This window comes from Prionailurus viverrinus, chromosome A3 (assembly GCF_022837055.1).
Source record: "Prionailurus viverrinus isolate Anna chromosome A3, UM_Priviv_1.0, whole genome shotgun sequence".
NCBI lineage: Eukaryota > Metazoa > Chordata > Mammalia > Carnivora > Felidae > Prionailurus > Prionailurus viverrinus.
In genome coordinates this window covers 63,428,041-63,440,047 of record NC_062563.1, presented here as the reverse complement: position 1 = coordinate 63,440,047, position 12,007 = coordinate 63,428,041, and the positions used below count along the sequence as shown (strand labels likewise).

Below are 12,007 nucleotides of genomic sequence, written 5' to 3'. Positions count from 1 at the left end.
AGGGGACATTAACATTCACAGAGTGTACAAATTGTCATCTGTGATTATTTTTAGAACCAGTTTGTCAACTGTTTGAGGTAGGAACTTTTGTTGGATCTGACTGCAGATCTCTCTGACCAGAGCTACAATCCTTTGCAATAGAAAACACTGTCCATGTTGCTGTGAATTAAAAATGAAGTCTGCTTTGTATTTGCTCACGCCCAACTTTTCTAAGGAAGCTGGAGATTCTGGGAGAAAGGGGGAGGATCCAAGAAACTTTAGAACAGTTCCATCTGCAAACTTTCTTGACCTACTGGTATCAGAGAATTCAGAGCCTTTTCAGTATGTGAAAGAGAAATCTATTCATTTGTTCATTCATTCATTCATTTGAGACAGAGGCAACAGCATGTGCAAGGTCAGGCAAAAGAAAAAAAACTTCTGATTCTTAGTGGCAAGTGACTACCACAGTGACATAATCAGTATCATTGTCATTTACACAATATCACGGTAAGTGACTTATTCCATAGCAGTGAGACCATTTTTTTCTGTTTGGTTGGCCTTTTCAATCCTGGGGATCCTTCCCCCCTTCATGGGTACCGAAAGCTAGCTACTTAGAAGTAGAACAGGTTTAATGTGATTACCGGAAGTTTGGCGTCCCCTATAACCATCTCTGCTGGGCCAAGGAGGTGCTGTCTTGGGGCCAGCACACTTACTCTTTCTTTCCTATTTTACTTGGGCCAGTTCAACACAAAATCAGGCTATCTGGATTCATGACTTCACAGTGAAGGCCAGGAGCTTTTGGCCAAACACTAGATGAACGGGTTGACTTATGATTAGGGGCCGTGGTGTTCAAAAACAAACACCAGTAAACACTAGTCACACACGAATTCAGCATGGCGGCAAGGTGTTTACACCGCAGGAAGCGCAGATGATCTCAGATGGGTGGAGACAGTGGTTCTTAAAATGTGGTTCCTGCATAGCGGCATCAGTATCACCTGGGAATTTGTTAGAACTGTGATCTGGGGGGCCCTGCCCCAGGCCAACTGAGTCAGGAGCTCTGCAAGAGAGCACACTAAAGTCTGAGAACCTCTGGTCTGTGGGAGCAGCACAGCCACCCTTCCGGGAATGTGTTTAGTGACTGGGGTGCCAGGTGAAACTGCCTTCTATTTTAATTGTTATTTTCCGATCTATCTGCTGAGTGCTTAGAGTTAAATTCGCCTAAAATAAATGCTCCTATGGCGAAACTCCACTGTATCCATAATTATGTAGCAATGATATCATCCCATGTTTTTTTTCCCAGAAGGTCCTTATTAAAGCTATTTAGATTAACATGCATCTTTTTAAGATTATGCTGATTTTTTTTTTTAAGAAATTTTAACAGATCCATATGAGTAGCTCAAAATCAAAGATGAATGACCCACAGGCCTGCCCTTTGGGGCTAGCCTCCTCCTCTGGGGAGAAGACAGACTTCCCTAAATAATAAGACAGGATTTGTGACATAGGACACTGACTGTCCCTGCTCAGAGTATGTGCTGCAGGGCGCCTGGGTGGCTCAAGGGTCCAACTTCGGCTCAGGTCATGATCTCATGGTTTGTGAGGTTGAGCCCCACATCGGGCTCTCTGCTGTCAGTGTAGAGGCAGCTTTGGTTCCTCTGTCCCCTTCTCTCTCTGCCCAGCCTCTGTGCTCACTCACTCACTGTCCCTCTCTCTCTCAAAAATAAACTAAAAAAAAAAAAAAAAAAAAAAATATATATATATATATATATATATATATATATATATATATGTATGTGCTGCTTTTAAATCCTCTTTCGGCACCAGGTTGATGTTAGCACCCTACCTTGGTTAGTTAGGGAGTGGCACCTTTGAAATGCAGTTAATTTAGCAATCTCTATTCAGGTTGCAGACATAACACTGAAATCTGCAGCTTGCCAGAGAACCAAGAACTGCTAAGATAACACATCAGAGATTACCAGAGGGAATTGTGTGAATGGACCACTGCGCTCCTTCGCACAGACACTTTGCTTGCTGTCCCAAGGGACGCGGCAAAGTCCCTGCGGTTCCCCCAGAGGAGACCTGTGTTAGGGTTGTCATGCTGTCCAAACAGATCAAACTCAGGAAACTGTTACCAGCTTCTCCAAAACTACAGTTCCCTTGTGCTGCACCCTGGTGACGCTTTCATAATAAAACTATAACCAAATGATAGTATGGCAGACTTTTCTTAAAGCCAAATGTCTTTAAAGAATTGCCCTTGGGGGGACGCCTGGGTGGCTCAGTCGGTTAAGCCTCTGACTTCAGCTCAGGTCATGATCTCGCAGTCCGTGAGTTCAAGCCCCGCGTCGGGCTCTGTGCCGATAGCTCAGAGCCTGGAGCCTGTTTCGGATTCTGTGTCTCCCTCTCTCTCTGCCCCTCCCCCGTTCATGCTCTGTCTCTCTCTGTCTCAAAAATAAATAAACATTAAAAAAATTTAAAAAAAAAAGAATTGCCCTTTATGATGCCACCATGGGTTTGCTACTTTTTTCCGTGTTAAGATAGCCTTTCTTTTATGAAATGATGAATAGATGTTAGGTTTTTAACATCCTTCCTTGACAAGATAAAAAGCTGGCAACATATACCAGTCTGTCACATTGTTTTTGACGTTTTCTCGGTCCTTGGATTCCAAACTTGGGGAATTATTTCCCCACTGAACCAGGACTTAGCACAGCCGGAGGTATTACCCTTCCAAGTGAACCCAGCATTAAGCCGTGCCTTTGAAGGCTAGAAATACACTTGCTCTAAAGAAACAAAAAGTTAATTTCAAAAACGAAATCAAATTGGACGTTTACAATCAGTCACACATACTTGGGTGACTGCACTGGTGAGAAAATCCAAAGACTTTCCAAATAAGGAGGGCTGGAAAAAACTCCCAATTAATAAGTTTGAAAAAATCATCTAATTTATGAAAAATAAGATGGGGCCATTAAAGGAGGGACTGGACTCTTTCATTGGAACACTTGGCTTTCCAAGAAAGATCGGAAGGAAGAAACCCCAAGCAATCAAAATTGAAATTGCAAACAGAAATGTTATCTTCCAGAGGAGAGAGGTGCTAAACCTCAGACTGAGGCACCCCACCGAAGAACTAACCTCAGTTTTTTGCATGCTGTGGACAATAGTCACGGACAGAAATGGAAATAAGTACCCTGTGTTGACCTAGGCTCTCAAACGCACTTGGTAGCACAGGACACGAAACCGTGCTTGGCCAGGGAGAGGTCCCAGTTGTGAAAAACATTTGGTGGACTCTGTCTTACCTGCTGTGGGTGCAGAGCTGGTAAAGCAGGAGCTGGCAAGCCTGGAAGAATTATACTAGAGTCACCCAGGTCCCTTTAAAACCAGGCTTGCCCCGGCCATGTAGTTAAGTGCCCCCTGACATAGGTGTTTTTCTAAAGCTCTCCAGGTGAATTGAACGCACTTCCTGGGCCCAGAAGCCACTGAGTCAGAGAGGAAAGCAATACGTACCTCTTCTTTAGTCACTGCAGCTGCTTATGTTAAAGTATTGGTCATCTCTGACTCCAGCCTCCTGTTGCAGCTTGAGACGCCCGCAATGTAGGCCCAGGGGGAGAGGTGGACTGTGGTCCCCATGTAAGCGGGAACCCCATGAGACCGGAGCCTGGTCTTTCTATTTCACCGCTACATCCTGCACCTAAAACAACCTGTACCCCGGGAACCAGCATTGAGGCCTGCCAGGGGCCTTTATTCCAGCACTTGTTCATTCTTTTGAATTCCTAGTGGTTTCCCTCCTTTGATGTTTTTATTTGTAAGAGGAAAAGGGGTGTGGTGAATTCTCTACACTATAAAGAAGTACTGGGCTAGAATCAGTTGGACTCTGCTTGGGACTGCAAACCCCTGCCTACCCACACATGCATAAACCTTACAGACCCCCTATGAAAGTCGTGTCTCAGGAACATGATTCTCAGCTGGGCTACACAGCAGAATTAGCTGTTGGCTTCTTAAGACTGTAGGTGTCTGCACCCAACTGAAGCCAACTGGATTAGAATAGGCCAGAGTGGGATTCAGGTGTGTGTGGTTTTAATAACCTCTGGTTAAGAACTATCACTTGAGGGCAGTGGTTTTCAAAGCACCTGGCTGGGCAGCATCAGCATCACCTGGGAGTTTATTAGAAAGGCAAACTGCACCTGGGTGGCTCATTCAGTTGCGCTTCCGACACTTGATTTCAGTGATTCCAGAGTCGTGGGTCGAGCCCCTCATCAGGCTCTGCACTGAGTGTGCTCTCCTCCACTTGTGCACATGCTCTCTCGCTCACTAAAATTTTTAAAGAATTAAAAAAATAGGGGCAACTATGTGGCTCACTCAGTCGGTTAAGCATAAGACTGGCTCAGGTCACGATCTTGTGGTTCGTGGATTCAAGCCCTGTTGTCGGTCTCTGTGCTGACAGCTCAGAGCCTGGAGCCCACTTTGGATTCTGTGTCCCTCTCTCTCTATGCTTCCTCCTCTCTCTCTCTCTCTCTCTCTCTCTCTCTCTCTCTCTCTCTCTCTCTCTCTCTCTCACTCAAAAAGTAAACATTAATAATAATAATAATAATAATTAATAAATAAAGTTAAAAAAAATAAAGAGAAGAAATGCAAACTCTCAGCTTCTTCCCCAGACTTCCTGAATCAGACTTTTGGGGATGAGGCCCAGGCGGAAGTCTGTGGGTTAGCAAGCCCTCCAGGTGATTCTGATGCTCACTCCAGTTTGAGAAACTGTGCTCTAGGTCATCTCTTTGGGTCTTGGTGCACAATGAAGTAGTTAGGAGAAAGTATCTAAATGAATGTCATTTGATAACTCGTAGCTTGTGGTTCTGACCTGACTCCTCCTCGGCTGACACACTAACTCAGCGAACCTATTCTTGGTCTCTCTTTGTCTCTCAACCTCCCCTGGAGCATTTGCCATTTCCACCTCCAGTCAGGCACCTCTGGGCAGCCTTCAGGACCCATCTTAAATGTTGTTTCCTCGTGAAAGTTTTTATTTTGTCTCCCCCTCACCCCCGTAGAAAGTAAGTGCCCATCACATTCGTTCTGGTCCTTCATTGACTCATGTACTCTCTTTGCAACCTTGGGCGAGTAACTTGACCTCTCTGTTTCATCATCTGTAAAATGGGAATAATAATAGCACCTACTTCTTCAAATGAGTTAATACTTGTGGAATTAGAATAGTACTCAAGTGTCAATTCTAAAAGTAATTATTATTCCTAGCATTAAATAATGGGTATATAACATTCTATAATGCATGCCACATAAATGTAGCTTTTCTTGCTAACAATTGTAGAGCTCTAAGCATTTTGCAATTTTTGTAGTTGTCTTTATCTTCCCATTAGTTATAAAGCTTTTTAATAGCAAGTAATTTTTCTTTCTCAACTCTGAATCTCTCTCTCCCAAAGTACGTAGTAAATGCTTATGCTCAGTAAATGCTTATGGAATTGTACTGAACTGCACTGGCAACGTAGGCCAAGAAGTCCCAAAGGAGACCTTCCTAAGCTTGTCCCCCATCTTCCATTTCTTTAGGGCAGTGCCTTCAGTCCTTGGGTTCTTGATGATGTCATCCTTTGTCAAGGCCCTAGAGGAAGCAAGTGGGGCTGGGTGCCTGGCTCTTGAGTCTAGTGAATGATGCACTTTGCTTGGAGTATCTCTCTTTCAGATAACAGGTTCGTCTGAAAATTGTCCAGAATGGCCTAGACAGTTCTTCCTGTTTCTTATTATGTTCTAAAGAGCAGATCTCTGAGCCATGTTTCTGACTCCTTGCCAACAAATGAAATTCCTTTTTAAGGCAGTGTTATCCTGAGGCAGCAGTGGGTGGGAAGAGTGAGGAAGTGGCACCTGAAGACCACATGGTGTGGTCTCATCACTAAATTGTAGTGGGATAGGTTTTTAGGCACTGAATAGAGATGGTGGGGCACCTGGGTGGCTCAGTTGGTTGAGCATCCAACTTCGGCTCAGGTCGTGATCTCATGGTTTGTGGGTTTGAGCCCCGCATTGGGCTCTGTGCTTGACAACTCAGAGCCTGGAGCCTGCTTCAGATTCTGTGTCTCCCTCTCTCTTTGCCCCTCCCCTGCTCGTGGCTTGTGCGCTACGCTCGCTCGCTCTCTCTCTCTCTCTCTCTCAAAAATGAATAAACACTGAAAAATTTTAAAAAAAGAAGAAGAAAATAGAGATAGTGACACAGAGGTTGAGGATCCCAACTGTCTGGGGCTTCCCCGCTGCTTTGTAAAGATGGCTGCCCTCCCACTTGAACTCGGACTTCTGCAGACTCTGAGTTAAGAGCAAAGGTGTGTCTGCAACCACAGGCGGCAGTTGGCGGTGGTGTTTTCCGTGGGGCACAGTTATATGGGAGCCTGAGCCCCCACTTTGCCTTTTGAGGCAAACTTCTTTTTGCAGCAATTTGATGTGTAACATGAATATTCTGTATTCTTAATCCCTGGATTATCGCAAACCTGTAAGGTTTTGCAATTTCAAGTAAGTTTTTTCTGTTATCATAGTCTTTTATATTTCTATTATGTTTATGATAGTTTTCTAGAAGTCAGTAGTGTTGACTGAGTTATGAGATACCTAAATTCAGCAAGGCCTTTGATGAAGTCTGTCCTGATGTTCTTGTAGGTAAAATCCCACGCACAGTTAGGTAAATGGTAAAGTTAGGAGGATTTATAACTGGCTAGTTAATGAATTGGGGAGAGTTTAGAGTAGGTAGGGGACGGGGCTAGGAGCTGCCTGTAACACTCACTGATACACTCTGCCCTCCACACTGGCCCAGTCCACAGTTTCACTAATTCTTTGCGGCCATTTATGGCATGCTTGTCAAACTGAGGTTTACGTAACTTCTGTTGGATGATGAATGTGTTGTGTGAAGCATCTGGGTTCTGGGAGGTACCCAAGACTCCTCCCCCATTCAGTGCCCAGTGCTGCCAATTTGATTCCCTCACTGCTTCTCAAGTCCATCTTCCCCTAGCCCTTCCTTACTTTAGGCCCTCATCCCTTCTCTCCTAGATTACTGCCTGACCTTGTCACTTGAAGTAACGCCCCAGTGGCATTCCCTTGCCTCCAGAAGAATGTCCAGGCTCCTTCATGTGGCCCAGGAGGTTCTGCAGGTCCTGGCCACAGTACTTCTCTAGCACCATCTAGAATTCTGTGCTGTAGTGATAGCAGACTGTCTGTGGTTCCCCACGTGGTCCATTCTGGTTCATGTTTTTGAACCTTTGCTCTGCTTTGGTGGCTCCAACACATTCTCCCCTCCCTTCCCCTTAAAGACTCATTATCATTTACACCACTATATTGGAATCACCTAGTCATTCATTTCTCACTCTCATACTGAACTATAATCTCCTTATGGGCAGTGTTCTTATTTTACTTAGCACCCAGTGCATAGTAAGCAGGCAATAAGTGTTTTTTGATCAGAAGTAAGAGTACAAAGAGATCTTGGCAATCTAAAAGGCAGGCCATAAAACTTAACAGGGAGATAAAATTTAACAGGGATTCTACTTGGGTTTAAAACAAACAAACAAAGAAAACAAGTCCTGATCTAAGTACTGAATACAAGGTGGGAGAAAGATGACTCACCACCCTCAGTAGACCATGTAAAAAAAGAAAGGCTGTGGTTTCAGTTGACTTTAAGATCCACATGAGTCAACAAGTGTGATGTGCCTCCAGTAACCTAGTGTCAGAACAGGGAAAGCCATCATCCTGTGGGTCATATCATGTGAGAAAATCATGTTCCATTCTACGGGGCCAGACCTCAAGAGGGGTGAAGCATGTCCGAAGGAGGGCAGCTAGAATAGCGAGAGAAGGCAAGCCCGGCCATGTGGGGAGTAGCTAAAGGAAGCAAGGGTGTTTTGTCCAGAGAAGACCGGGGCTGTAATGCCTGAAGGGCTCATTGGGAACCACAAAATGCAAAATTAGGCCAGTGAGTAGGAACTCCCAAAAGAACTTGGTGACACTTTGATCTGCTAACAATGGAATAGCCTGTCTTGTGAGCTCCGAGTCACTGTAGGGGTCCATCAGGAGCCTCCAAGGAAAGGTGCTGGAGAGGGAACTGAGCCCCTAAAGGAAGTTTGGACTAGCTGGCCTTTTATCCTGCTCAACTCTGAGGCCTAGTGACTCAAGAGGTTCCTGAGTCCATACCTATTGAATGTTGGGGAGGGGTGCCAGGACCACATCTTCTGATAGCAACATTGTGAATTACCTAAACAGACATTGCTTCTAGGCAAATGTAGTAAGTTCAGACTTCTGAGCCTAAGTGGGCTAGTCGCTTATTACATCATTCATGTGAAATCTGTTCAAGAAAGGCATCTGGTAGTGCCACCCCCATGTACCCAGAGCCTTGCAGTGTCCACTGTCCTTTTGTGGAACTTTGAATAAAGTGATAACCTCTTTCCCTTTGCTTTTTTGCTCTTTCAGCTCTGGAGCATCTTGGCTTCTGGGGGGACATCAGAAGGATCATCTCAAGATCAGAGCTGATAACAGGATTCCCCTATACCTTCACAGTGCCAGGCCTGCCCCAGTACCTCCAGAGCCTCACCAAACTAGCCATCTCTGTAGTGTGGGCAGTGGAGGCCCAGGCTGGAGAGCAGGCAAGGGACATTCCCATATCCTTCTCCCAACTGTTGGAGTCTTCTTTCCCTGAAGTGCGCCTGCTGACATTAGAAGCCCTGTTGGAAAGGTTTTCAACAGCAGCTCCTGGATTAGGAGAGAAGGGACTGCCACCCTTGCTGTGGAATATGGGAGGGACATTCTTGATGTTGGCCATGAAGGAAAATCACCCAGAATGCTTCTGCAAGGTAAAGTCTCTGTTGTATTCACCATCCCCTCCGCTCCCCACGTTCTTTGGCAAGCTCACCGTAATAAGACTGTGTAGGCACGATTGGGTTTGGCTTCTCCCGCAGCTGCAGGAAGGAGATGCAGTGTCTAGTGGGCAAGAACTCTTCGTATAGTACTTGTCATGGCTTCATGACAGTGGTAATGATGATGGCAATAAGCCAAGATAGAGAATGGGAGTGAGCCACTCTGTGCTCTAAGAAAGACAGCATTGAAAATTGGCTGTAGAATGTGGCAAAGGGTGGTCTTTATTGACTTGGCTTTATTCATGGCCACCGAGAAAGCATCATCAAAGGGGAAAGGGCACTGATTAGGAATTGGGGCATCTAGACTCTGATCCCAGGTCACTAAGGTCCCTCGGGTATGTCACTACTCCACCCTGTCTTGGTCTTCCAAAAGTATTAAGGGAGAAATAAGTCAGTGGACCTATTTGAAAGATAGATTCCTATTAACGGTACAAGTGATGATTATTGGGCTTCTGAAGACTTTCTCCTGAGCTTTCTCCCCCCATGGATCTGACACACACAGATACTGAAAATTCTTCATCACATGGACCCCAGTGAGTGGCTTCCCGAGACGGAGCACTGTATCCATTTAACCCCAAAGGAGTTCCTGATCTGGACGATGGATATTGCTTCCAATGAAAGGTTTGCGCCCGATACCCCTGTGCAACCTCGGCATCACACGTGGTCCCAGCAGTCAGTTATATAATGAACTTGCGCACAGTCCTGGCCTAAAGGCTCAGGTCCTGTGTTTCTTTCTAAAACTCTACCTAGGAGCATGTTCTAAGCTCAAGTCATAGGATGATGTCAGAGTTTCACATTAATAATCAAAAGGTAATTACTTCTGGAGGCATTTGTATGGTCATGAGCTGAGCATTTCTAGCATTCACAGTGGCATCGATTACAGACTGATGCAAAAACCCATCTGTATATAAAGTAGGTTTGGTTTTATTTTGTGTGTGTTTTGGCTTTTTCTAGGTCTGAAATTCAAAGTGTAGCTCTGAGACTTGCCTCCAAAGTGATTGCCCACCGCATGCAGACGTGTGAGGAGGTAAGGCTGATTCTGTCTCTGGCCTAGGACCTAGGTTTTTGTGCTCACATTTGTGGGGAAGGTGTCAATTAAAGTGAGATGTCTCAGCAAGCAGAACCACTGCTGTATGCACATGTGGCCTCTACCAAATGTTATTCAGGTGGATTTTTCACTTTGGGTATAACTCGTCAAGAATTTTCCACCATTGGCATGTCTTTTCTCTTGTTCTGGGCACGTTTGATTAGAGTCCCTGAGGATAACACAGCCTTCTCCCATGGAATACACACACACACACACACACACACACACACACACACACTCACACACACATGCTCAAACCCTTTTTTTTACCCCTATTTTTCTAGCTAGACTCTTTATTTTTAAAAATGAGTGAGCGGGGCGCCTGGGTGGCTTGGTCGGTTAAGCGTCTGACTTCAGCTCGGGTCATCATCTCACGGTCTGTGAGTTCGAGCCCCGCGTCGGGCTCTGTGCTGACAGCTCAGAGCCTGGAGCCTGTTTCTGATTCTGTGTCTCCCTCTCTCTCTGCCCCTCCCCTGTTCATGCTCTGTCTCTCTCTGTCTCAAAAATAAATAAACGTTAAAAAAAAAATTAAAAAGGGGCGCCTGGGTGGCGCAGTCGGTTAAGCGTCCGACTTCAGCCAGGTCACGATCTCGCGGTCCGTGAGTTCGAGCCCCACGTCGGGCTCTGGGCTGATGGCTCGGAGCCTGGAGCCTGTTTCCGATTCTGTGTCTCCCTCTCTCTCTGCCCCTCCCCCGTTCATGCTCTGTCTCTCTCTGTCCCAAAAATAAATAAACGTTGAAAAAAAAAATTTTTTTTTTTAAATAAAAATTAAAAAAAAAAAAATGAGTGAGCAAGTCACTAGGATTGCATCCTGGCCAACCGAGCATGACAATACATTGCTAAGGCTTAAATATTCCCCCAAAACATGGCCTAGCTGGCTTTGTATAGACGGCCAGATGTGCCTCATCTGTCTCCCGTGTCCTTTGGGGGAGAGGCAGAACCAAAGTAACTGAAACAACTTCCTGGGAAGATGCCTTAAGACAAATACATGTGTACTTAGGGGTGTACAAGAAAGCTGCCACCGTCAGAGAATTATTATTATTTTTTTAAATGTTTACTTTCGAGAGAGAGAGAGAGAATGCATGCAGGGGAGGGGCAGAGAGAGAGAGAATCCCAAGCAGCTTCCACACTGTCAGCACAGAGCCTGACACGGAGCTCTCATGAACCCGTGAGATCATGACCTGAGCTGAAATCAAGAGTCAGATGCTTAACTGACTGAGCCACCCAGGGCGCCCCTCCATCAGAGAATTATTATAAGTAGAAGGCGGTAGATACTGTAGTAAAAGTACCTGAAGCTCCTGGTTACACGTGACCACACCGTGATAGTGGCAGCACAGTTTCACAGGTTCCAGTCCCTTACAGGAGCACTGCCAGAGGTACTTGGAGATCAGAAGATGAACAAGGATGGAGGGACAGTGGCATGAGTGAGAAGGAGGGTTAGATTGTGATATTAAATGCCCTGTTAGAGAGGAGGCTGGAGGATTTCAGAGGAGGAAGGGAGTGTAGGGATGCCAAAGAGAAGACTTCACAGAGGAGGTCACTGAGTTCAGAAGGAACAGAGGGTGAGAGCTAAGTGTGCCAGGAGGCTAAAGCTGGCTGGTCACTAAGAGAAAAGAGCCAAAAAAAGTCAGTGGTGTGTGTTGGGGGCTTGAGGGGGAGAGGTTTGTAGGAAGGGAGAGGATTTACTGGAAAAAAACAAAGCTACATCCCCGAGGGGAATAAAAAACAAGTTCTAAGAAAGTAGTCACAGGGCAGCCTGTCACATCTGCCAGAAGACAGTGTTCTCATCTACAGCTGCTTTTAACCAGTTGTCATGTGCATCTTAAAGGCACTGCGTGGTACTTGAATGAAACTATATTTGATGAAAATTGGGAGTTTTCCAGGGAGAGAAAAATTAACAAAACCATAGAGAAACACATAAAAGAAGTTCCCAGGAAGACCTGAGTTTCTTTGTACATTGGGAGCCGGCCTGTTCCTCAAGGTCTAAGTTGCTCATTGGTTCAGTTCCACAGAGCCCCATAGATGGTTATTTTGAACATTTAAATTGATAGGGGAAATAAAGTACATTTGGAAC

At 45.4% G+C, this 12,007-nt stretch overlaps 1 protein-coding gene across 4 annotated transcripts in view; it reads left to right on the top strand.

Moving 5' to 3' along the window:
- Window positions 1-12,007, top strand: part of THADA (THADA armadillo repeat containing) — a 330,132-nt gene that overhangs the window by 264,147 nt on the left and 53,978 nt on the right. For all 4 annotated transcript variants that reach the window (XM_047852046.1, XM_047852045.1, XM_047852044.1 and 1 more), the window contains exons 32-34: window positions 8,404-8,783; window positions 9,349-9,467; window positions 9,801-9,873. In XM_047852046.1, the coding sequence (XP_047708002.1) occupies window positions 8,404-8,783; window positions 9,349-9,467; window positions 9,801-9,873 (572 nt within the window). The remainder of the gene's footprint in view (window positions 1-8,403; window positions 8,784-9,348; window positions 9,468-9,800; window positions 9,874-12,007) is intronic.